Source organism: Misgurnus anguillicaudatus, chromosome 3, assembly GCF_027580225.2.
Source record: "Misgurnus anguillicaudatus chromosome 3, ASM2758022v2, whole genome shotgun sequence".
Taxonomy (NCBI): domain Eukaryota; kingdom Metazoa; phylum Chordata; class Actinopteri; order Cypriniformes; family Cobitidae; genus Misgurnus; species Misgurnus anguillicaudatus.
In genome coordinates, this window is record NC_073339.2 from 21,025,219 (window position 1) to 21,052,726 (window position 27,508).

Genomic DNA, 27,508 nt, shown 5'->3' on the forward strand with positions numbered 1-27,508 from the left:
GTACGGAACATCATTGTTAGCATGTACGGAACATCGTTTTCCCTCATCATCTTTCGTACACAGGCGGAGGAGTTACTTTTCCTCACTTTTCTCAAAAACTATTGGTCCTAAAGACATCAATCAAAGTTTGAATCATACAATAGGCCTTCCCCCAGAGAATGCGCACACAAACATGCTTATTTTGAGCAAGTTGCTTCGAGGAGTTGCCGAAAGCTATCGAAAAAGCACGAAAGTGTACGGAACACAGTTAGTCTACGTTACTCAGCCTAGACAATATTTTGGAACACCATGATGCTAAAGAAATGCTAAGCAGCTGTGGTTTTGACACAAGTCCACTGCTTTTTTGTCCGACAATGTGAGAAGTTTTACCTTTTCATGCTGTTCTATGAGAATCTCCACCACAATGTTCTGGAACTTGAGGTCCATGATAGCTGCCACCGTATCTTCCTGCGGCCTCATGAGTGTGGGCCCAAACACCACACCCAGATTTGCCACTGTCATCAGGTTCTGTTTACTGTTCTCAGCAACACTACACGCAGAAACACACAAACAAACATAAAAGTGATGTTATAGCTGCGTCCCATTTCGAAGGCTGGATACTTTGAAGGGCCTATGGAACCACCTGCTGTTCCCATTAGTGATGCGCGGGTCGTCTCGCGGGTTGGGGAAGGGTAAAGAAATTGTAACTTTATTGCGGGGCGGGTCATTAAAAACAAAATAAAAAAACATGTAGCGTCTAATTCCCTGTAGAATATATTAAATATTTGGGAATATTTTCATATTTTATTAGGTTCTTTGATAAGGTTAAATTACGTAGGCCTACGTGGCAACGTAACTTCCGCATCGTAACTTGCGCAACGTAACTTGCGCAATATAACTGTGCCGTCACGTCACGAAAGCCAAGTGTCTCCCGCTGCCAGCCACAACAACAAAACAAACGGAGAATTAAAAGATGAAAGACGATCTGCGGGAGAAATTAAGGTAGCGAATCTGTGAATAGATAATACAAACGCTGCTTTGTAAATGTTGAAAATGTTTATCATTATCTTATCTCATCTCTATATTAATATTTCCATGCTGGTTTCTATGGTTCATTCGCGTATGTTGTTGCCAGGTTACAGGGCGATGTAATCTAATGGCTGTTTCCAAGCACTTTTAGGCTGAAATAAAGCCTCTTTTTAATTACATTACAAATGCCTAGTATGTCTATTTTAATGGTCGCGGGTGCGGGGCGGTGCGGGTTGTAAAAATAGATACGGTGTTACGGGGCGGGCCAAATATTTCATAAAAGCGGGACCCGCGGGTTGGAAAAAACGCCGACCCGTGCATCACTAGTTCCCATCCACCATTCCTGATAGAAGCAGGAAAAAGCAGAGATGTTTATGATTTTTAAAACAAATATGGATCCAGAAATTTTAGTTTAATTTAAAGGAATAGTCTACCCTTTTGCCATATTAAACTATGTTATTACCTCAACTTAGACGAATTAATACATATCTATCTTTTTTCAATGCGTGCACTGTACAGCGTGTTGTGAATGTGTTAGCATTTAGCCTAGCTCCATTCATTCCCTTGCAGCCTGGTTTAGGAGTTGGCTCAGTAGTGCACCCATCAATGATAGAGAGGGAAAAGCCAAATTTGACTATTGACTATTACAGAAAAATGAAAGGAAGTACTGAAGGAAAGCAGGTCTAATGACTTATTATGGAGGTTGACAGGTGCTATTTTGGAGTTGAGGGTGCATTTGGCTATAACCTTTACAGCTAGAGAACAATCTTATTTACTGATCAAACATTACTGGTAGATTAAATTAAGGTAGATGGTACTGGTAGGTGTTAAATTAAGACCTGTAGATCAAAAGAAACCTTACTATCCTATGTAAGATCAAAAAGTCATCACTTCTCTTAGGAGGAGTGTGCAGTGTAGTAGTTTTAGTTCAGGAGTTCACCACGCCGCACTTTGAAAACTCAGTGTGAAAACTCACAGACATCTCAGATGAATCACCTCTCTAATCCCATTTCAAAGAGCAGGGCGAAATTTGGCTTTTCCCTCTCTATCATTGATGGGTGCACTACTGAGCAAACTCCTAAACCAGTCTGCAAGGGTTGGGGTGGACGGAAAAGGAAATTAATGGCAGATAACCTGAATTTAATTTAAATCGCACATGCTTTGCTGCCAGCAAATTCCACTTTATATTTTGAGATGCAGATGCCCAGTAACTGACTGCCAGAGGTTAGGGAGATTATGTGCTTATCTTCAATTTGCTTACATTCGCATTATATTAAAATGCGCGGCCCAAGGTAAAGCTTTGTAACGATAGCTAACGTCATTCGGAAATCTTTTCCCCGATTTTATCTCCTCCAGAAAGTGCTTGCATAACTCTGTTCTCTGAATGAGCGAATGTTGGATGAAAATGGGAGGCGTCTAGAAGAAAGGCATGGTTGGATCTAGGCAACATTTTGTTTGTTTGCATTTTGCTTTTTTCTTCCAGAAGGTGGAGGGTATGAAATTCCTTGTGGAAGTCTCCCTTAGTGCTTTAGAGAGGAGAAAGGCTGAACTGTCCGCCTGTTTGCACTGTTGCTCGGCAACAGAGGCGGCCTACATAAATCCAGGGACGTTTCTACTGGTGCTGCTATATGATGGGTGTGTGTTTGTGTAGTGATGCTAGGCACTGCAGAGAGAGATGGAAAGTTAGAGTAGAAGACAAAGAAGTAGCTTAAGATTGAGAGACAAAAAATAAGGAGAAATGGAAGAGTGAAAGTACAGTAGAAAAAAAATGGACAGTCAAACTAGCGTATACAGGAAGAGTTTCCACTCACTTGGCAAGATGCTGGGTAACCAGACTGAGCACTAATCTGTTCTTCTCTGGTAGTTTATGAACCAGACAGTGAATGGCCTGGACTCTAGATTCTGGACTTCCACACTCTGTGTAGATAGAAGGACAAACATCATCAAACACAAAGTATAAAAATATACACTATTTAAAATTCGACCTTTCTACCACAAAAGTGTTTAGTTTTAGTTTTATTCTGCTGTGACTGAACAAAAGACACAATTTGTTTCTCTTGAAAATAAAAACATTTATTCACATATAATGAAAATCTGACCTTTTCATGTTCAAGTGCTATAATTGGGTCCCCAGAATATGTTAAACGCCACTTTTGCATTGGCTTCCAATTCACTACAGGGTCGATTTTAAAGGAACAGTATGTATGATTGTGGCCAAAACTGGTATTGCAATCACAAAACTTGTGGCTAAAACTGGTACTGCAATCACACAACTGGTGGCCAATACACAAAATGACAACATAAACATCAGTTGAGGGCTACAACTCCACTTTTTAAATGACAATATCCTGGCCGGACCACTGTTGTCAGTGATATAAGTTTTTGAAATTAAAATGATTTCTTAATGTCTAGTGACATATCAGGGCCATTTTATGATTAATTGATATAAATTTCTTACAAACTGTTCCTTTAAATTACTTATTTTAGTATCTTCGGCAATTGATCTTTACATACACCCCAAAGGAATCGAAGGTCATCAAACCAGATGGTTTTAGATGTCCCTAGTTCAAGATTAAAAATTAGTGGTGACCGAGCGTTTTCAGTGGTGGCTCCAAAGCGTTGGAATAGCTTGCCTTTATATCTTGCACTTTTATACATTGGGTTCTTTTAAACGAAATTTGAAATTGTATTTATTAGAGTTGGCCTTTGGCTCAACACATTGAGTGAACAAGTGAGTGGCTATGCTTGTTTTATTTGCTTATTTATTTATTTTCCCTTTTTTTCTTGTGCTCTTTTTTATTAGTTTTCTATTGTACAGCACATTGGTCAACCTGGTGTTGTTTTAATTGTGCCCTATAAAACAAACAAATGTGAAAAGACCATGGATCACATTCAAATGTGCATCCCTTGTGAATACTTAATACGAAATGAATGTGGGAAATACAAAAGGAAGTGATTCAGTTTCGTCATGTCAACTCTTGACTCTCATCATTTGCAATGTTTGTAGCTGTATCTTTTGTTATTTTGCAACTGTTTACTATGCCTTGTCCAAAGAAGATAATTTTTTTTAGAAGTGAAGAGAGTTTTGCAGCGAAAGACAGTCAAATTTGTTAAATACAAATGAAATTACATTTACATAGTTATTTGTAAAAATAAAGCATTTCAATAACATTTTCCTTGCCATTAAAGTGAAATTACTGAACCTAAACATAAGAGGCAGATTAAAAAGATCTTTTACAAGAAAACGTCAGACACACTATGAGGGTTTTGCATCTGAACTTTTAAATTACAGCCTTTAATTTTAAAAATACTCTACTAAATGCTGAAATTAACAAATGAATAAATGCTATAGAAGTATAGTCCATATTGGGGCGATTTTCCGAACAGGAATTAGACTAGTCCTAGACTAAAATCAATGTAAAAGGTGTCCAAACTGAAAACAACTTGAACTGACATATCTTAAAATACATCAGTGCCCTTTGTTTTGCCTCAAAATGCACACAGGTAATGTTTTTAGTAAGGCATGTTTGTTTAAACTAGTTATATTTCATAATTAAGATAAGGCCTAGTCCTGGCTTAAGCTAATCCCTGTCCGGGAAACCACCCTTATTGGTTCTTGCTAATGCTAACTAATGTTAACAAATAACTTAATTGTAAAGTGTTACCAGAATTAGTTTTGCAGATAGTTAAAACTGTTAAAAACATATCCCAAGAGGATACCTTATGAAGTTGGTTAAAAGAATGCTCTTGTGCAGAGCTCTTGTCCGTACAAAGGCAAGCTTTAATCTAAAACTTCGCTTTGCTTTAACATATCAGTCAGTGCATAATTTAAATACTTTGGTTTGATTTCACTAATAATCCAAAATGTGAAAAATGGCACATAAAAAAGAATTATTAGATATGTCCCAACTCTTAACAGCACTGTCTTGTTATCCAGAAACTTAAAAACAAATGAGTCTAACAAAACTGAAAGGGGAAATCATACTTATCAACAGCTGGTTTGAGCCCTATATATAACTAACAACCATTAAGCAGTCTGTATCACTTTAGATAATCACTTACGATAAAAGATAAATAAATAATAAGTGATTGTTTACATGAGCATGGAGTGGTAAAAGGCTTTCCACTATTTATGCATTTCCAGCTCCTCCCAATCCTGCAGAATCAACAACAACTCACTTTGTCTTGATGTTGTTCATGTTTTGAAAGTATCAAGCATTATTTCCCCTTCAGCATTTCATAACCATAAGCTCTTTATTGACAAGGACATGCACATATTTTTGATCTACAAAGTTTGTTACGGAATTGATTGAGGATTAGGTTGATTATTGTCTGAACAATGACAAAGACCTTACTTGCAGGGACGATGAACTCCTTATACAGCTCATATGTCATTAGTGGCTCTGGAAGGCTCCTGGAGAGAGAGAGAGAGAGAGAGAGAGAGAGAGAAAGAGAAAGAGAGAGAGAGAGAGAGAGAGAGATTTATTGGCTGTATTAGGCATTATTGGACACAACACCATGATTAATGTGGCTGATCGTCGCAAGAAATGAGATGAACACACACACACACACACACACACACACACACAGTGATAACAAAGTTCATTTGAAGGTACTTTCGCTCTGGCAGACATCCCAGCACCATAACCCCAAGATGAGCCCAGCACACCAATACTATCCACACAAACAAGTGTACAAAACAGACACACACACACACAAAACTACAGTACGCTGCCAGATGGTCAAAATCTACCTTGTGCTGTTCTATTGTGACACATCAATTACAGAAATTAATTCATGCAATGTTAATTAAAACAGTGCATAATAAGCCTGTTGTGACTGCCAAGAATACTCAACTCAGCAGAAAATGACTTTTTTTTAAATCACATACATATTTATCATTGACACTGATATTTGAGATTCGACTGATATATGTCTAATGATGTCCAATATGTTGGCTCCTGTGCAGTCACACCTGATTTTTATTTTCTAGTAAGAGCAACTGCTTTTTATTTAACTCTTAGTATAAAGTGAAAAGTTAATTTGACAAAGGATGATAATGAGGCCAGCCTAGGGACTGTTTGAAAAATGAAAATCTACACAAACAAAACAAGCAAAAGCAGTTTGTGGCTTTTCAATCAAAACTTTAAGGCCACAATGTATTCTGGCAAATGAGAATCAGTGAATTCAGTGAAAAGAAGTACATATAATATGCTTCTTGTCTGCAAAGAAAAACTTACCTCAGGTAAAGTTTTAAAGCACTGGTGATGGTTTTTATGTCCCAGTCCTCACTGGCTGCTAAATCTATGTCGCAGCTCTTGTCATCTGAAGATCCAAAACAATGAAAATATACAGTTCAAATGTTCTGAGTTATGCATTTGGTGGACTTTACCTCAAGCAACAGTTGTTTACAGATAAACAGTTTACGTGCACTACAAGGTATACATTTAATCAGAATTATGTTGTCCCTGGAGGTTGAGCCCATGGCCTTTGCATTGCTAACGCAATGCTCTACCAGTTGAACTAGAGAAACAGATCAAGTGATAAATTCTGATTAGGATGGTCAAGATTTATAACATGAAAGAGATAGTGGGGATCAGTGATGGGGGTTGAGATGGGGGTATATACATCTGGAGAATATTATTCAGTTTATTTGATTTCTCTTTCTCACCTCTATGTCGTACCAGTATGCCAAAGGGTTTATATGTAAATATCGTCCCACTTGGACAATCGCCAATTTATATGCATATGCATGTGTAAAATGATCCAATTTTGAGTGTGTAACTCCAGTGCTTTGATATTTGTAAAGAATTCAGCCATTCATCATTCAAGACAATTTACCTTCTGTCTGGCTAGAGGTTACCATGGTAATATCTGAGTAATTTTTATATAAAACATTTCACTTTTGTACAACACAGCTCTTTATCAAAACATTGGTTTAAATATTTTTGTGCCATTTCAAAGGCAGAGAAAATATGTATTGACTTACTGCACAGTATTCTAGCTATTTAGACCTATTCAGATCAGCCTGTTCCAACCTGTTCTTTACCTTCCTGACCAACATGCCAGTCATGATGAAGTCAAATCACAATTTGCTAATCCAGTGAGAATCTGAATTGTATATGCAACATCAGTGTTGATGGCATAAACACAGAGTTGTGCTTTCATCACAACACTGCTTTTTATTAAAACCTGTAATTATAGTGGCATGAACATACAACTGTATGCATGTAAATAAATGTAAAACGGGTGCATTTCTTTTACCATTTTTGATCACCTTTATGTTAAGTACTAAAAAACTGGAATGGTGCAAATGATGAGTTTGTTTCCAAAACGCGATAACGCCATTTTTGAAAAAAATGAGTTACTGCCAAAATCAGTATTATATTAGGTCAGTATTTAAAAGTAAATTCTTAATTTTACACAAAATCCAATATCCGCAGTGTTATTCTGTCATCATTTCTCCGCTTTTCCCAAAACACGATATACGCCACTCCTCCTTTTCTACAGAAAGCAATAAATCCGCTCCACATATTACAGCGCACCATTCCACGCAAAGTAAACAAACAATGGCGGCGCGTTGAGTACACCACGGAATCTTAGTTTTCCGCATCTACTTCGTGATCAACAAACAAACAAAAGCAAAATAATACTTTAATGGCATTGATAAACCTGTGGTTGTTTTCTGTGACGGGAAAGATTGTAACTCATCAACATCCAATGCCAGAGGCACTCGGGAGACGGGTGCTTGTTCTCCCGTCAGCATCTGTGAAGTTTATGTGATGCTAACACATTGACCCCAGGGGATCTTATGAAAAACTTTCCATTATTTAAGTCAACGAAAATCGAGCAGGACCAAAACATTTTGCAGCGGATCACTTTGAGAAATGTTAAGCGACGGCGTGAAGTATACCGCAGCAATGACAGTGTCATTAATATAACAAAGTAAGTGTTCTGATTAATGCCATTAATGTTTTTTTTATCAGTGTATACCACTAGTCAACTAAATGAATATAACATGGCAAAGATGAATGCACATTTATATATTGATTGAATAGATTTATAGCATTTTGAAAAAAAACTTGTCATGGATTTATTGCATTTTGTGGAAAAAAATAATTCGTTTTTATAATAAATCTTTGAAAATCAAATTATGGATTTGAATTTTTAATGTTATTATAACCTAAAGATGCTATGCGAAAGTTTGTAACAGAAAATAGTGTTTTTCATCTTGTCACTTTCTTGGTATAGAAAACACGTTTTTACCGAAATTTGTCAAAATGGATTTATTGCATTTTGGAACCAAACTCTTCAAATATTGAATAAAGTTTTTTAATTCATATAATGAAATGCAATGTATGTTTAAAATGTATTGCATGTATTGCATAAAGTTTATAAAATAATTCTGAATTCTCATTGCATCATGAGCCACACTCAAAACTGCTGGTGATGCACAATATCGGTCTCCTCCTCCTCGTATACAGGACTAGGTCTAGGTATGATTAAAGTTAGCTTAACAGAAGATCAAATATGGACACAGAACTATATTAAAGGTAATCATAAACAACCTATAATGTGGCTAATAAACTATACTACCTGGTGAAAGAACTGTTTGTGTCACTGCATGTCAAGTACCTGTGACTTAAACCAGTAAACTGGTTTTGAACTATGTTTATTAGCAATATACATAGGTCTCATCCAAATATATGCATTTTCTCATACTATCTTCTTGGTGAGACAGCATCTATTAAGAGAGCAAACATGGCTGTACACAGGTATTTATCACAAGCCATTTTTATTCATAGATATTTACCGCCGCCATCTTGAAACAGGGGTCTTGTCAAAGGAAGTAGCTAGGTAACGCTGCTATCTCCACATGTATTTCGAATTCATGGACGATGCCGGACTTTTGTGCTGTGTGTGGATGTTAGGCCTACTAGCGTAATGCATTATATTTACAAAAAGGAGATTTTCTTAATATCAAAACTTTACATTTTCTCTGGACTCAATGCTAAAACACATCTGACCGTTGGTACGAAAAAAAAACTAGAAAGTCGCATTCATGATGATTTATGGTGATTTTATTTCTATTACATCTTTGCATACATTGACGCTGATGCATTAAAGAGAAGGGGCTCCCGTTTCAAGATGGCGGCTCTATTTGACGCATTCGTTCCAATGAACTGCCATAGCCAAGGGGACATCTAGTGTATATATCTATGATTTTTATTTAGCACTAAAGTTCTTCTTGGTAAATGCGGCACTGATTTATTAAAATTTCTGACATATAATATTTTGTGCCATTGGCTTATTAGGGGGTATATACACCAAAGTGTTTAAATGTGGCTGAAAACGGCAGGCAGACGCCAACTGTGGGAGCTTGCCAGCAGTTTTTCCAATGGTATCCCTGTTCTGTTTATCGTCGTTTATTTTTCAACTCTGGGCGTGGAAAAACCGGCAAGTGTCTGCGCTCAGCGCGGACAAGCCCCACCAGCTGCTGTAGTTTTTAAAAAGTGCAGCACTGTCATTGGAAAAAATTGGCAATCGGATGGGGCATGTCCACTCGACAAAGTTGAGAAAAGTTTAACTTAGAGCAAAATAGTGGAGTTTCCATCACCTTTTTTTCGTCAGTTACTGGAGTGGATATTACGTATTTGTTTATGACAACCAGAAACACCTACACTCTAAAAAATGGTGCTATATAGCCAGGGGTGCACATAACATTTTTGTCCTGGTTCTCAAAGGAGCACCTGGAGATGTTGCTTGGTGCTCACACTATTCATAGCACCGACATTCTACATGCTGTCACTAATCTCCTGACTACTCTCTTTGCTATATCTCTTTGGTTTAACCCTCTGGGGTCCGACCATTTTGGGACACTCTCAGAGGTTCTGACATGCTCTTACATTTGGTCTTTTTTCATTTGCTTTAAAACATAATAATGGGAAGTGTCTCATACCACTGCGTTCAGCACAAACTGGGCTAAAATATTGTATGAGCTACATGTATGTACATGTTTGTATTTTTGAGAGAAAAATGTTTATGCATGGTTTTTAAAAAAGCAAAATTTTTAAGTCACTGATATAAGTCCACAAAACCCATACTAAACATGTTTTAACAAGACTTTCCTAAACATAATCTAGTAGTCTAGAGTTTTTTCTTTAAAATGATCTGACAATCACCATGCCTACTTATTCACATAAAACAATGTATTGATTTAGAAATTGTAAGACACTTTTTGTTTAGACGGGCTTTTGTTAAAAACAGCATCAGGTTTATACATGGGTGTACTGTCACTTTAAATGCATTGATCCGATATATTGTTACACACGCATTTTATTTCGCAACTGCTTATATTTATTTAATGTGTAAATACTTTTACTACTATTATAAGGGCATTTTGAGTAATAACTTGTAAGTTACTAGCAAGCTGTTTGAAGCCATTAAATGCAGATCGTGCTCACGCTTGAGGTGCGCGCAAGCAAAACTTATCAAACAACACGTGGGTAAGGAGATCTCATGAGTTGTTTCGCGTTGTCGTGATTTAATATTTAAATTGGCCAATCGGGCCAGTGACTGTTGCATCTGCTAACAACACATTCATTTTAATACATTTGTAATAATTATCTTATCAATTATGCACAAAATTCCAGCAGCGTTGGTATGCAAAAGCGCCTTATACATACTGAAAAAAAAAATGATTCATTCAATTTACTCAAATTTTTTAAGGTAAGTGGTTGCAATCAATTTATTTAAAGTTTTTTATTTAACTTTACTTTACTAATTTGTTTTGTTTAAATGTAGCTTAAATAAATTGATTGCACCCACTTACCTTAAAAAAAATGAGTAAATTGAATTAATCCTTTTTTTCAGTGCAGCAGTGTCTGGTGCGCATTTTTTATTTTAATCACGCACCTGCGCACCAGTTATGTGCACCCCTGTAAATAGCACTACTGGTGGTTCATTGTCTCGTCACCTACTGTATGTAAAACCTATGTAGAACCATATTGTGCTATGTGGAACTATAAGTGGTGCTTTAGTCATACTTTAGCACACTTTTGGTTCTACAGAGGTGCTGTATAGGTTCTTTTTACCTAAAAATGGTTTCCTATGATTACAAGCTTTTAGTACTATTTAGCAACATTTTTTGAGTTTACTAATGACCTCACTAAACAAAACACAGCGACAAGGTCGCTTATAATGTGAAAGTACAGTTAGTAATTTGCTGTCATTTTCAAAAAACCCTGTTCATCTGTCCCTAAGCTACAACTCCTATTCCTACTTGTAAATGTAGCTTTGTAGACTATGCTTGCTTAAATATTTTCTCATTTGTAAGTCAATTTCGATAAAAGCATCGTCAAAACAAATAAATGTAAATGTGCACCTAAAATAAGGAGATGATCTGAAAATGCTCCAGAAACTGGGCTTACTAATGTGAAAAACCGCTTGCAAATGACAGTGCTCTGAATTTTAAAATGACAGGAAAGGATTTGCTGTGCTCTGGTAATTTTACAGGTTTTTAGTGAATGAGCTACAGTAACTACAAGAGCTCAGGCTGTTCTCGGATGAAGATGGTGGATCCATATAGAGCGCTAATGGCTATTAGACTCTAGAGTGGTTGAGTTCATGTAGCAGCAGGGGCTCGGGCAGCCTGCCAGCTCGACGTAACATTTAACATTCAGAGCAGAGAGATACCTGCTCATGTTATGAATGCATGAGAGAGAGAGAGACAGAAAGAAAGAAGACTAAAAAACAGGCAAACGGAAGAATAAACATAGGACAAGAGCATAGCAGGGAGACAGTGATAAAGAGAATGATGGTGATCCGAGTTTGTAGACTAGTTTGGGTTTTGGGGGGAGGCAAAATAGGATCATGAAAAGGCATCAGAGAGCGACAGGGAGAAAGCGGCCAGAAATCTGATTGCTTGCCTGCAGTAATGGAGCCAAGTGTCACCTACAAGGACAGAAGGACATGCAGACATACACCAGACTAGACGAATGTCTGAATGCCAATGACACTCGGTAGGACACTGGTTCTAGGTACAATTATAGGGCTTGAAGTTAATTTGAAGACCCGGTAGACAGTTTCCATAATAAGACTGGGAACAATCCAAATCTGTTTTTAGTCCACTTATAATGCACAGCAGAATTACAGACCAAAAAGTATGAACACAAAAAATGAAGGCTCAACTTACCAATCATTAAACTGAGAAGTTTCTGCACTTTAGAACTGACCCCTCCCACTCTGTACAGACCCTGATCACTAATACCTGCAATGAGAAAACAAGATCGGTCTGTACTTCATATAGCCTTTACAACTGATCTGGAAAACTAAATGCTAAGCTTCTGTTTTTCCTGAACTGCGCACAACTTGTTGGCAAGGAGTAAAACTGCTAGATTAGTCTGCCCCCTAGTGTTCAGAGGGTGTCATTGAAATATGTTTGAGAGAAAGAAACCTGCTTTGTTGCTAGACAAATGCTGCAGTAATACCTATAGCATTTTGATATATTTCATAACCCATACATCAGCAATTGTTTGTTTTGTTGATGTTTTGTTAATATTTCCGTAATTAATACATATTAAAGTTACCTCTGGATTCAATGGCATTAATGGCATTTTTCACAAAGCTTATCCCCAAGTCATCCAGCTGGGCATCAACTACAGAGATACACAAAGATCATTCTTGTTAACCAATGTCACAGGACAAAAAAACTTACAATGATGCATTAACAGTACAGTAAATGCCAGCTGTGCACAACACAAGTTATTGATTTGAGTTGACTCACTTCCTCTCTCTCTTGAATGAGTCCGGTTGAGATATTGCATCTGCGTGTTAGAGATAAACATCAGAATACACACACAAACCAGACCAGCATGACATAAAATACACCTAACAGAACAGTCAGTAGTATTAATACACAAAACAAGATAACTGTTCATTTACTGGTTACTGTATTCATCGGTTACTGTTCATTGAAACGCGTAGCATAGTTCTAATGCAAAGACTTAGGTTTACAAGGTTTTGCCTATTTGGTTGAGAATTTTTCAGTGAATACAGAGTTCACAGAGTTAAACTGATGGATTCACGCACTTGTTCCTTTCCTCCCATCGCATGTATCCAGAATCTGTAGTCATCTTCTGAGAGTGCCTGGACAGTCAGCAATGTGCCTGGTCTAGAAGAACAACCACACAAAAAGCATTGTCAGCTTTACATTTCATCATTATGTTCATTGTCTGGGAACTAAGAACAAACCTTCACTTTAAAGGTGCAGTGTGTAACTTTTAGAAGAATCCCTTGACAAAAATGCAAAAAAATCGACATAACTCTATTATTAATTGTGTTTAAAGACCTTTCAAAATGAACCATTATGTTTTTATTACCTTAAAATGAGCCGTTTTTTTTCTATATACACAGAGGGTCCCCTTACATGGAAGTCGCATCTAAAGAAGACATCTAAAACTTTCTGTCAGGGGGGCCTCAAGGACCAGGACTGGGTAGCACTGCCTTAACAGGCAAACTTTGTTTACCAAGTTGTCTCTGATGATGACGTGTTTGTCCTGTGGTGAGTACCGTAGCTTATCTTTGTGTTTCAAAAGCAAGAGCTGAGCCATGGACCGAGCCATTGGTTGCAATTTGAAACCTCACCACCAGATGCTGCTAAAATGTACACACTGCACCTTTAAGAGACCTTCATCTGCTTGTTCCAGATTGTTAAAGAGCACCTATTTTATTGCTAAAAAACAGTGTTATTTTGTGTCTTTGGTATAATACAATGTGTTTGCGTGGTTTATGGTTAAAAAAACACATTATTTTCCACATAACGTACATTTTTGTAACTCCAGATTTCACTCTCCTGAAATGCACAAATTTGAAAAGATTTGTCCCTGATTGGCCAGCTAATCTGTTCATTGTGAATACCTCTGACGTCAGACGGAAATGTGACGCTCCTTACCATGTTTGAAAGATTCGGGTGCTAACAGGAGTTAACTTACAGCCAGAGGAATTATGATAATGTCGGTCTTGTCTACATCACCAATCCCAGGAAGTAAACTGTTGCCTACAATCCATACGTTTGTTGTAGTCCAAGAAAAGAGATTTACATTGGAGACGATAACTCGTGTCATTGTTAACTTTGGGGTTTGTACCTTTTGCATATCGTTAACGTACTAATACACACTTACACACTAAAGGAAATTGAAAAATGTGAATCGGACAATAGGTGCTCTTTAAGGACCTTCTTTAAACGGCTCAAGGATCACATCTGCTTGTTCCAGATTGCTAGGATCCTTTCGGTGCTCCAGGAGATCAGCGTTTCACAGCACTTCGTGTTCAAGGCTGTTGAACAGAAACTGACTCCTTTCCTCATTGCAGCATGGAAAAGCCTGACCTGTGGCAGATGTGCCACCACCAGACTGCTCAATCGATAGCAAAGGTCGTAAATATCACTTAACCAAACCTCTTTCCTGAAACCTTGGCATTGGTGTATTCTGTCAGTAACTTCTTTGCATTTTAGTTGCTATCTTTTTTTATTATTTAGTATTTTAGTATCATTAAGTTTTTCGTTATTCTTGTTTATCTTTTTTTAATAAATTCTATTTTATTACCAATGTGTCTTCATTGTGTTGATACAGTTAAGGTACTACAAGTTGGCCAGAATCTCACAAAATCCTTCAGATAAATTAGATGAGAAACATCCTCCATTTACATATTTTCTTATTTTTTGAATGATCTATTTAGATCATTCTTATTGTTAAAGTGAAATTCTTTAGCTGGTGCACACACACGCATACACACTTGAGGTGAAATTCATACACATAATGTATGGCATACTACACTGTGTGAAAATCACTACATTAATTGATGCACGTATGAAGATTACAATACAAGTGCCTGATGATGATACATGTGATTTACGTTTTTCATTCACTGGGCTTGGCTTTTGCAAAAGGAAGTGATTAATAAGTGCCCTAAGTGTTTCTTGGATAATCACAATATTTAGATTTCCTAATCCTCTGACCATTGCTAGTCAGTGTCTATGAATCTTGACTATTTACCTTGGCATGACTTGTCTTGCACTCTTATGAAAAACTCACTAGTTAGTCAATGAGCAGTCTACAATGGTATTATTTATTGCTTTTCTTTTTGACTTTCATCTATTGCGATAATAAATGGTAATAAGTAAACCAAGTGTTGAATTTTGCTAAAGAAACAATACTTTTTTTTGTAAAATCATTCAACTGCAATGGGATCTAAAGTCCTATAACGTTCTAACCACTTTCTAATAATGTGTAACTACTTTCTAAATATTGTTCCTGCAGCGTTGTGTTAGCAATACAGAGGTCATTGAGTTGATCGAAGGGCACACATATACTGACACAGTAATGTATACCTTGAATGCACAGTAAGTCACTTTGGATAAAAGTGTCTGGCAAATGCATACATGTAAAATGCTGTTTCTATTAAATGAATGTAAATGTTTGCATTTGGCAGAAGTATTTATTAAAAGCAAGTTACAGAACATTCAAGCTTTTTCACATTTTTTCAGTATGTGTGTTTCCTGCAAGGTCTTAGACTTTAATTTGGACATAAACTAAACAGTTACAGTATCCTAAACATGATTTTTTAAACAGTGTGCTTATAGAACAAAGGTGCTAACTAGTTGCTACATAGGAACTGTATATGGTGAATTTTGGATGTGCTTCGTATGATAAAGTCACTGCATGTTGTATTGAAGAATGTTGAACAAGTTCTGATCAGTCCTGTTTAAGTGTAATGATTGATGGACAGGTGAATACGAGGTGTTGATATTTTCTGGGACACATACAGTACAGTAAGTGCTTACATTACATACACTATAGTTACAACCAAATGAGTTATCTGATCACAAAATGTTACACTCCAATGAGAAGGTTTTAAAGTTTCAAAAACTATACAACGTACCAAAGCATACGGACTACCGGCACATCCGGGAACTTGACTGTAAATTTCGTCAACGCTCCTTTTTGGGGGAAAACAAACTAGACTTCTCATAGACTTCCATACAAAATAGCGGAACAAAATAGCGGAACAAAATAGCGGAACAAAGTAGCGTTTGTACACAGCTGGCAGGCGTAAATAACTTAAGAAATCACTCAGATTAAACATGTCGAGTAATTATCTGTCCACCCTGCCTGCCATAGAGCTCACAGCTCACAGCGTCAAATTTGTGTAACAAGGCTATCCCGTGATTGCTGGAAATACCACTAAGGCTAGTTTTATGGCTGGACAAAAAAATGTACTCAGTACTCTAAATATAAAGACATAATATATAAATACGAAGTAACTTTCTCTGTTGACTCGATGAGGTACACTCCTGAACAAAATCTTAAGACCAGGGAAAACATTACAAGTATTCACATTTTACGCTGGTGGATCATAACCAGGCAGTAACTACTGCTTCAAAATCTCAAAAGAAAAACCAGGAGCAAGAGAAAACAAGTAGAGAGTAAGCAATTTATTGTCAACTGCATTAAAACTCAAACAGGCTGTTTATCAGCTGGTCAAAAGTTTAAGACCATAACCCAAAAAATACCCCATAACAAAACTAAAGGTGTCAAAAGGGACTCAGTAGTGAGTAGCCCCACCATTCTTGTTGATCAATTCAAAAATTCTTTTCGGCATGCTTGATGCGACTGTTTCCAGGAGGCTTGTTGGAACATTGCTCCATGTGGTGAAGATGGCTTCACGAAGGGCATCTACAGTCGGGAACTGACGTCCGTTTTTGTAAACTTCCCTTGCCATCCATCCCCAAATGTTCTCAATGGGATTTAGATCAGGGGAACATGCAGGATGGTCTAAAAGAGTGACGTTGTTCTCCTGGAAGAAGCTCTTTGTCAGGCGGGCATTGTGAATTGTAGCGTTGTCCTGTTGAAAGACCCAGTCATTACCACACAGACGAGGGCCCTCAGTCAAGAGGGATGCCCGCTGCAACATGTCCACATAGCCAGCCGCCGTTTGACGCCCCTGCACAACCTGAAGCTCCATCTTCCCATTGAAGGAAAAAGCACCCCAGATCATGATGGAGCCTCCTCCACTGTGCCGTGTAGAAAACATCTCCAGTGGGATCTCCTTGTCATGCCAGTAACGTTGGAAGCCATCAGGACCATCCAGGTTAAATTTTTTCTCGTCAGAGAATAAAACTTTCTTCCACCTTTCAATGTCCCATGTTTGGTGCTCCCTTGCAAATTCCAAACGAGTAAGTTTGTGGTGGGGGAGGAGACGTGGTCTTTGAAGACGCTTTTTGTTTTTGAAGCCTTTCTCTCACAGATGCCGTCTAATGGTTATTGGGCTGCAGTCAGCATCAGTAAGGGTCTTAATTTGGGTTGAGGATCGGCCTGTGTCTTCACGAACAGCCCGTCGGATCCTCCGGCTCAGTGCAGGAGAATTTTTTTTGGGTCTACCACTTGACTTTTTTGTCCCATAACTCTCAGGATCTTTTAAGAAATTTAAAATTACTGTCTTACTGCGTCCGACCTCAGCAGCAATGGCACGCTGTGAGAGCCCTTGCCTGTGCAGCTCAACAATCCTGCCACGCTCAAAGTCAGACAACCTTTTTGCCTTTGCCATTGCAGTTTGACTGTCTGAAGGACAATGACATAAAAGCCATTTTTTGTGCATATTTAAACTTTTTAAGGCTATGGTCTTAAACTTTTGATCAGCTGATAAACAGCCTATTTGAGTTTAAATGCAATTTTCAATAAATGGCATACTCTATACTTTTTGTCTCTTGCTCCTGTTTCTTCTTTTGAGATTTTAAAGAAGTACTTATAACCTGGTTATGATCCACTAGCGCAAAATGCGAATACTTGTAATGTGTTTCCTGGTCTTAAGATTTTGTTCAGGAGTGTATGAGTAAATGTCCGGGTAAGACACCTCTGGCCAACGTTGTTACACAAATTTGACGCTGTGAGAATGAAAGGGACATGTTTTTATATTGACCAAATTAAATGTGTTAATGTATCTTTCGCGCTCTATGGAAGGCAGGGTGGACAGATATTTACTCGACATGTTTAATCTAAGTGATTTCTTATGTTATTTACACCTGCCGGGTGTGTACGTTGCTTTGTTCCGCTATTTTGTATGGAAGTCAATGGAAAGTCTAGTTTGTTTTCCTCCAAAAGTGGGCTTGAACCTGTTCAGAGACATTCTATGACGTTGCACCGGTTTTGCGTATATAAAAAAATTAAATCAACTTATAACATTTATTCTTTTTATATTTTCATCAGATACCCTAAATAAATTAAAGGTGCTGTGTGTAGATTTTAGTGGCATCTAGAGGTGAGACTGCAAAATGCACCTTACAGCTTAAGGGCGATTTATAGTCGTGCGTAAGTTCTACGCTGTAGCTGTGGCGTAGGCTATCCGTAGCCTGTGCGTAGCTCTGCGTAGCCTGACGTGCACCTCGCAAAAATTGTAACAGCGCGTCAGTTGTACGTGGACCGCAAACGCTGTGATTGGTCTACTAGAACCCCTCCCGCCAGGTAAAAAAAAACGGCATCATAGGTATTTCCGTTTGCGACGGTGAGAACAAAGATGGGCCAAGTTGAGGAGTGATTTAACTCAAATTGCAACATAAGTCGCTGTTTATTTACTTCCATCATTGCTGGTCTTCTTAAATCATACACAACAAGTTGCTATTTTTTCTTCGTTTGTGGGTTAACTTGGCAAGCTTCTTCTTCTCTGACGGTCGCGCTGCTACTGTGGTTACACGCGTGGATACTGCCTATCAGCAGTCTGCGCGTGTGTTTGCATGTCAAAGCAGACGACGACGCAAAAGTATAAATGAAAACCGATGCGGAACCTATGCCGTCGCAGCTACGCCATAGGACCTACGCACGACTATAACGAGCCCTTAAGTCTACAGCTCACCCCTCAAATTCAAAACGTATATGGTAGCTGCCACAGAACAAACATGCCATCGTCTGAGACAACATAGGGACGAGACGTGCTCTGTAGAACAGTTTAGGGCTACCGTAGAAACATGGTGGCGACTTCCATGTAAGGAATCCCACAGTGTATGTAGATAAAAACATCTCATTTTAAGGTAATAAAAACAATACCATTCATAATATAAGGTCTTTTTATAAAACGGTTAGTTCCAATCCTTGATTCTGATTGGTCAATAGGTGTGCTTTATTCACGATAAAACACTGCTATGACCGCTTCACCCAACGGTTCTATTTAATATCACTGCGCCCTTAGCAACACCCTTAGCAACACATAAACATATAATGAGACAAAGTCTGAGAACAGTTTGTTGTTTTTATTTGAGCTTTCATGTTGTTGTTCGCAGTCAGGGACTATTTTTTCTAGCGGAAGGAATGCTTTTATTGATTTAACTTCATGAAAGTTGCACTAATATTTTTTTTACTTTAATATTGTGTGGTAACCGTTTTATAAAAGCAATAAGGTACTCAAGGCAAGTGCTGTATCGTGAATAAGTAACGGCTGAAGGGGTTGCTCCGCGTCGTGCCTAACAACGCCCTTCAGCCGTTACTCATTCACGATACAGCACAGCCTCTCATACCTTACCGCTTACATACACCTTTAAATGGTTTAAATAATAAAAGCATGATGAGGGCTTTGTGAACTATGACCTTTATGAACATACCGATCTGTGATTTCTATGTCAAAGCAGAATCTCCTGTCGAGCGTGTCTGTGGTTTTTCTGATACAAGACTTGAGTGTGACAGAGTCCGTCTCACCCTGAAGGAACACATTTGAACAACTAGTTATTGTTTAATCAGCCTTTGTTCAAGACTTATATTACAAGTGACTGTACTGCATTCAAGCTGTAATTACAGGATTAAAAGCTAAAATAATCCACATTGTCCAAGATTGTCATCATCACTCACAAGTTTTCCTCCTGATCTCTGGTCGAACGTGACCATGTGTAGAATCTTCTGTTCTTTAACGAACGTGCAATATCGTTTCACCCAGCTGGATCCAAAAGGTGGAGGTCCTGTAAAAATAAAAAAATTGAGCAAAACTAGAGAAGAAAAGAAACTATGACAGTCAATGATTGAGAGTGATATCATAAAAGTTATTGTGCATACGTTTCTCCTGTATGTACAGATAGCCCTCGCAGCTAATAGGGCTTGTCTGTCTGTACTCCAGTGGTGAATCTTTGATTCTCTTCATTAACTCATTCACCTCAGAGCGTGTGCCTTCAAAACGATTCCGTGTCTGAAAACAGGGAAAATTTGAAATCAGAATTAATTAGTTTAGGAAAAATCCCTGGCACTCCCAACTAAATTTCCCACCACCACAATTAGGAAACAGTCAAAAACTCCATTTTCATTTATAGTTCACTGAGTTTAAAGTATTTCTTACTAACATAACTTACATAATTAAGAATTAAACATGGTGACATATGCGCAATTCATTATTTTTTGGTAATGAACTGCGTTTTCTTCATACAGTATGTGGCTACACAGAATATTACATCATTAAAACTCTGATTTTCAACTGATTAAAATAGTGAGGGCAGTGATGTGGTCCAATCAGACAGACATGTGGAGGAAGTCGGACCTCAAACTTCCGGCTTACAACTGAAAAACAATTGAAGGTCATTGTAAACAAAGACTTCCAGTTTTCCCCTGGCCTTCTCGAAAGGCTGCTGTATCCTGTCACTGTCTTTCTTTCCACGTTACCTTGCGAGCCAAACACAAGTGTAGCCGAAGCATGATGAGTGAAAACAAGCAATCTAGTCCAATCATGCCACTTCCATAATAGATTTGGCAGCACACACATTTGACCCAGGCCAGGGTTGATATGGACTTCACTGATTGAAAATCCAAGTACTTTTTTAGCTTTGAAGGTCATGTCAAGGAACTTCACACAATGCAAGGCTTTCTTAATTGCCTTGTGATGCACAGATGATGAAATATACTGTCTTTGGGTTTATAAGAATAAAAGTAGAATAAGCCTGACTCAAGTCACACTCTCACTTAAAGAAAAACACCATCGTTTTTCAATATTTTACTATGTTCTTACCTCAACAAATTCATACATACCTATCTTTGCCTACCTCGTGAATGTGTAGCCTAGACTCATTCATTCTTATGGCTTTGTAAGCGCGTTCTGCGTGATCCGTCCCTAACTAACCCCTAAAGCTCATTAACAATGTCAAATTATTAATGTCATTTACACCCAAAGTTATTAATGTTTGAAAACATGAGATTGTTTACTTACATTTTGAATATTGATTTGAAGGGCTTTTTTGTAATGGTCAAAATCTATGGCCAACTCATATCCCTGATGATAGAAAGTAAACGCAGTCTGAAAGAAAGCCAGCATCTGTACCAGAAAGATAAAAGGAGAAGAAGGGAGTGGGGGGTAGATGATTAGTGTTTCTTCCTATAGGAAACCCATGTGTTTGTATAGTTAGTATTAGTGCCTAAATGTAACACCCAAGATTCAAACAAGATACTACATTATAGTATTTGCATACAGTATGTCTAACAGGTTCTTACAGAAAACTCTAAAAACTGACTTGATCATTTATTCACATAGTACCAAAAATGTTAGGATATGTGTGACTTTGACATGGCATTCATCTCTCTCCTTCCTTATCTCTGTGTGGACACATTTTGGAGGTCAGAGTTTCAAAAGGAGGATGTGTAATAATACCAATACAGAATTCAGTGGCTAAATCTGGCAAAAATTCTAAGAAAGCTAACGTCTCTTACAAAACCTTAGTTAAAGGTAGAGTGTGTAACTTTTAGCAGGATCTCTTGACAGAAATGCAAAATAATATACATAACTATATTATCAGTGGTGTATAAAGACAATGTTACATATTGTTATGTTTTAATTGGCTAAAGGGGGTCGCACATCGAACGCGCGGCGCCGCGCCGTTCAATAAAAAAATCTAACAAATTATTTTCTATGAGTATACACACACTGGCGCCCAGCTTTGACTCAGAAAGTTGCTCAAATCCCTGTCGTGATGCAGAGTGCCACTCACTTTTGCATTTTAAAGTAGACGCTATCTGACTAAGCTTGCGCAATTTAATGTACACCTCCAGTGTACGATACCTCCGAGTTGTCCGCTGAGCTGCGCGTCCGGTGTGCGACCCCCTTTAGACTAAGCCGTCATTATCTACATACAGCACAGGTCACATCACCTGTAAGTCGACAATTTGCACCACCATGTTTCTACAGTAGACCTAAACGGTCAAACTAGTCTACAGAGCGTGTTTAGTCACTACGTTGTCTCAGACGATGACATGTTTGTCCTGTAGCAGCTATCGTAGCTTCTCTATACGTTTTGAAATGGAGGTGTGAGCTGTGGACTGAGCAGTTGGTTGCAATTCGCAATCTTACCACAAGATGTCACTACAATCTAAATGTTTGCCCTGGTTGAACACTAGGGAAGCACACAAACTGAACTAATTTTATCTATTAATCGATGACAAAAGACTGGGTGTGGGACAAATTACTTTAGAATTTAGTTAATTTTTGCATGTCAGGAGACCCCTGAGTTCAGTTCCATTCTGTTGTGCTCCATCTTAGTACACAGCATATTATAGCAATACTTTTGAAAGTGACTTTTTCACTTTTTTTATTTTACAAATATTTTTATTTTAGTCTTTTAAAATCATCTCTGTCTTTAATTGCAGTGCATTCAACGTATAGTTGTATATGAGTCAAGTTTTTTTCTCAAAGTATTTATTTCCCATGCAAAATCATCACATCAAACTTAAAGGTGCAGTGTGTCATTTTTAGATGGATCTCTTGACAGAAATGCAAAGTAATATAAAACCTACATTATCAGGGGTGTATAAAGACCTTTCATAATGAACCCTTATGTTTTTATCTACATACGGATGGCTCCCTTACATGGTAGTTGCCATTTTGTGCCGCCATGTTTCTACAGAAGCCCTTAACGGACAAATTTTTTTACGAAGCTGTCTCCAAAGATGACATGTTTGTCTGGTGGGGGCTACCGTAGCTTCTTTATGCGTTTTAAAAGCGAGGGGTGAGCAGTAATCTGAGCCATTGGTTGTAATTTGCAACCTCACCACTAGATGCTGCTAAAATTTACACACTGCACCTTTAAAATGAATCAAGTTGAAATGACATCTGGATGAAGGATCTTGCACTTACAGGCTCAACACACTCAAACTTCTTCCTCTCTTGTATCTCCTGCAGCTTGCATACATACTCTAGAGATGACTCTTGAAAGTGCTGCCTCACCACATCCACTGACACATCTGCCTGAAAGAAAGATAGATGAGACTCAGTAAGACAGACACAATCGCAGTAAGTGACCGCAGTAAGTGACCACATTAGAATCAAAGGTGATTTAAAGTAATAATTAAAAAAATGCAAATGTTGTCACAATGGTATTCTAAACTAGTATTATTTCCTTTCAATTCATGAAACACAAAACCTTTCCATATAGAGAAGGTGGATGTGTTGTTAATGGCTGAGCTCTCAACAACCTTTTTTTAATGAATCAACCAATAATATTTGAGATCAGTGGCAGAGAAAAAATGTATAATAATAATGAAAATAATGAATTAAATTTGGCTCATTCCTCACCCGAATTTATGGATGTATGAACTTATTTACTGAAATGATTTTGGACAATCGCTTCGTGTTTCATGGAAGGAGAAAAACAATATTATATTATAGAGTACAAGGTGACAAAAATTGATGACTTCTTTTGAGACAAGAGTCCCTTTAACACAGTGCTTCTCATATATTTTCTGTCACGCCCCCCCTAGGAAGAAGTAAACATTTTGCGCCCCCCCCCCCAACTCTCCGCCGCGACTGTAAATAGTATAATTTGTCTATAAAATTACACATCTGCAAAACATTGTATCCTTATTAACATTAAAGAAAACACAAAAAAAGAAATATCAATCAACTTACAACAAAGAATAACTTTATTAACATTGTTTTTTTAGTCTGTAACAGAAAAAGACTAAAAATGCATCAATTTGCCTGAAATAAAATAAATCAATCCTTATTTACAGTATATTTTTTGACCATTTGATACTGAAAAATTAAATTAAATATAATCAATAAATAATAATAAAAAACTGAAGAGGCTTATCAGCGTGTTTGGGTTGTAATGTCTTTAAGTGACGGTGCAAAAAAAATCACTTCCTGAAAAAGTATTTTCCCTAGGTCTCGCGCGCCCCCCCTGGTGTCGCTTCGAGCCCCCCCTGGGGGTCCCGCCCCACTATTTGAGAAGCACTGCTTTAACACATACAGTCTTTTTTAAAATTCTGGTAAATCGGTCCAATTTACCACTAGGACAGGTTATAAGATTACCAGTAATATACTGGTAAGGTGCTATGTGTGAACACAAAATAGGAATACCGAGCATGGACGAAGTCAGAACTAGGGGTGTGACGGTTATTAAATAACCGTGAGACCGATGGTTATAGTTGAACACTGTCATTAGAACTCTATAACCACCAAAACAGTAATATTAAAATATATATTTTTTAAAACATTTATTATCATAAAGAATGTTTAAATACTGATTAAAGACTATTGTTAACAGTCTGTGTTATTAATGGTCTACGTCGTTTCCAAATGTATTTGATTCTTTGGAAAACAGGATAAGTGAGATGTGCAGATGACTCATGAACATGGAGAATATATCAGGTCAATTGACGGTTCGCAAAAACCTGACCCCCTTACCGTGGGTTCACACCAGCCGCGTTTGAGGAGTCAAAATCGCGTCTACTGCGTCTAGATTGCCGCTTAAACATTTAGAGTTTACTCGCTTCATTCGCAAAAGCCACGCGTGAAGTTCTAGTCATTGAGACAATCACGTGGAAATTCGCGTCATGGTAGGGCCTTCCATAGGCTTAGCAACTCAGATCTCTTCCTGTAATTACGTCACTGCTAGAGCAAGCTACTGATTGGTTAATGTGGCGCGTTTTTTCGACAAAGTTCACATTTTTCAACTCACGCGTTTGACGCAGCAAAGCTCAATTCGCCCCATTCGCGCATCACCGCGTCTTCACATTGAGTTAACATTGAAATCAGTCACGCTTGACGCCTCTACCGTGGCTGGTGTGAATGCAGCATTAGTTAGTGTCGCTATGTCCGACAAGATACACCGCTCTCACGCCCCATCATGTTCTCGCGCAGTGAAAATTACATCGCGGAGCAGAGAGGAAACTGACAACGAGCTGACACACAGGACAGACCAGGTTACTTTTTGGTTACTTTTAATATTAAACATATTAAACAAAGTCTCACCTTTCAAATCATCTCTTCATTCTAGTTAATTTATAGCATCAAATAAACATGAATGATCATGAGAAGAAATGTTTTTTTAACCGCGGAAAGGCATCCGTAGAGCCCACTTTTCAAGTTCAAATACTCCAAATGTTACTCTACTAACTCTCCTGACTGCTTTGGATGGCGAGAAGTATGATTGGTCACATCAAGCTCCCTGCGAAGGGCCAATTGTTTTAAACGACGGGTTAGAGGGAGATGCTTCCTAGTCTAAAGAAGGGGGTCGTGTTGGGTGATAACGGTAAAAGCACATTCACTGCTAGTTGTCTTGCTGTTAATTTTAAATAAATGTAGAGCTAATCAGTGTCTTCTCGTTTGTCAGTTGTCCTATAACAGACGAAAGTCGTAATCGAAGGGCAACTTTCCGATCTCTCTGATGAAGCCAATACGGAAGTGATTTAAACTGCATTCATCGACTGGTCGCTAGAGGCTGCCTCCAAAAGGGAGTAGACCACATAGACCACCATGTTAAAATTGCCCAACTTTACAGTAGAAAATAATATGTTTACAGCCTGGTATTAAAAGTGTTTTTGGTCTGTATAGCTAATTTTGCCCTTCATGACAACTGTGAGGTGGGTGAATTTTTTGTAACAAATCCGTTTAAATTATATTTTGCTGTGACGTGTGGCCAAGATGGCGACAGCAGGCAACGCTTCAAAAATGATCTTCACAAAACAATGGGTGACGTCACAGACACTACGTCCATATTTTTTACAGTCTATGGCCGCAACGCGCAAAACGCCCAACCCCCATCCCCCCGGACGGTTATGTTACGAACCGTCACATTTGACTCGCGTCATTAGCAATCATGAAACTGGCACAACCCTAGTCAGAACGTGTTTGCACTGCAGCTTCGGGCCAATCGTAACCAGATAATCATATTCTTTTTTCCTATTATGGAAGACAATAAGGTCTCTGGTCGGTTTGGTTACAAACATTCCTCAAAATATATTCTGTTTTGCTCATCAGAACAAAGAAACATATACAGTTTTGTAACAACATAAGAGTAAATGATAACAAAATGTTCATTTTTGGATGAACTATCCCTTTAAGACACACACATGAAGAAGTGTATTATTTGTAATGTCAACTGAAGGTGCCTGTATTTTTCCTGTTTACCCAGCCATGTCTAAGTTCTGTCTACTGTAAAAACACTGAATGGTGGAAGAAAGAGATTTTTTTCATATACAGTTTAATAAACAGCAAACATCATAAAAACTGTCAAGTTACAAAAAATCATAAAGATTTCTGTTATTTTGTATTATACATGGAGATTTCAAAAAAGGTATCCTGTCATTTAGTCAACCTTTATGTCAATTCAATTTGAACTCTATGATATGCTTTACACAAAACATAATGTTTATAAAAATAATAATAATACAGAACACAGCATTACATATCCCTCACTGAGAAAACAATACTGCGAGAGTGAATACATTTTGGTCAAATTTTCTTCCCTTTTAACAACGAAACCCTTCGCAAAAACAAAGTTAGCTGCAATGTGTATGTTGCCCATGAACCGAGTGTTTTGTGAGCTGAGACCAACTGATCCATACACTGGTGTCCTTCAGCATTTTTTGGAATCAGAAGTCTCCCTGCTGACTCCACCCAGTCCTTGACCCCCAAACACACACGTCATTTGGTCCGTAGAAACATAATGGCACACAGTAAAAATGTCAACAATCCAAAGTGCTTCTTGCGCTCAGTGTATACAACATCCCAGGCATGATGGGCATGCCTTAAAAGGTTATGTTCTCTATATCAAAGCTTAAAAAAGGTCTATTATGCATATTTACAAAATCTAGATTTTTGTTGTTGGGGCCTACTAGGTTCTTATGCTTCATTTTTTACAATATAGCAGCACCTCCCCTCCCTATCTGTCTCAAACACTAATAAAGCAGCACACCCAGACCTTATCCCTCACTTGCACATTCCTTTGGTGGCAATTATCTTAATTAGGGTTATTGTGATGTTTGAATGTAAAAGCTTGTTGTAGTCCCAACTAGTTGTAGTTCGGAGAGAATACCCCTTTTTGGAGTGGACTTTAGGCTTTGTTACTTTGAAAGGCCTATTTATGCTGAACATAACACTTTAACAAAACACTGAATATGTAAAAGACATTAGAGGGAGGTATGTTATCCTGCTTATTTTTCCCTATGTCTTAAATATATGGAAGGTATTTTTGGTCTTTTTA

The 27,508-nt window shown here is 37.9% G+C and overlaps 1 protein-coding gene across 2 annotated transcripts in view; it reads right to left on the reverse strand.

Annotated features, from left to right (window-relative positions):
* arhgap10 (Rho GTPase activating protein 10) overlaps nt 1–27,508 on the reverse strand; it is a 100,672-nt gene that overhangs the window by 23,663 nt on the left and 49,501 nt on the right. For both annotated transcript variants that reach the window (XM_055205109.2, XM_055205108.2), the window contains exons 6-18: nt 23,158–23,268; nt 21,241–21,345; nt 20,103–20,232; nt 19,902–20,008; nt 19,658–19,752; nt 13,099–13,180; nt 12,794–12,833; nt 12,597–12,665; nt 12,203–12,277; nt 6,249–6,333; nt 5,364–5,422; nt 2,820–2,925; nt 370–529 (exon numbers count right to left, since the gene is read on the reverse strand). In XM_055205109.2, the coding sequence (XP_055061084.2) occupies nt 370–529; nt 2,820–2,925; nt 5,364–5,422; nt 6,249–6,333; nt 12,203–12,277; nt 12,597–12,665; nt 12,794–12,833; nt 13,099–13,180; nt 19,658–19,752; nt 19,902–20,008; nt 20,103–20,232; nt 21,241–21,345; nt 23,158–23,268 (1,224 nt within the window). The remainder of the gene's footprint in view (nt 1–369; nt 530–2,819; nt 2,926–5,363; nt 5,423–6,248; nt 6,334–12,202; nt 12,278–12,596; nt 12,666–12,793; nt 12,834–13,098; nt 13,181–19,657; nt 19,753–19,901; nt 20,009–20,102; nt 20,233–21,240; nt 21,346–23,157; nt 23,269–27,508) is intronic.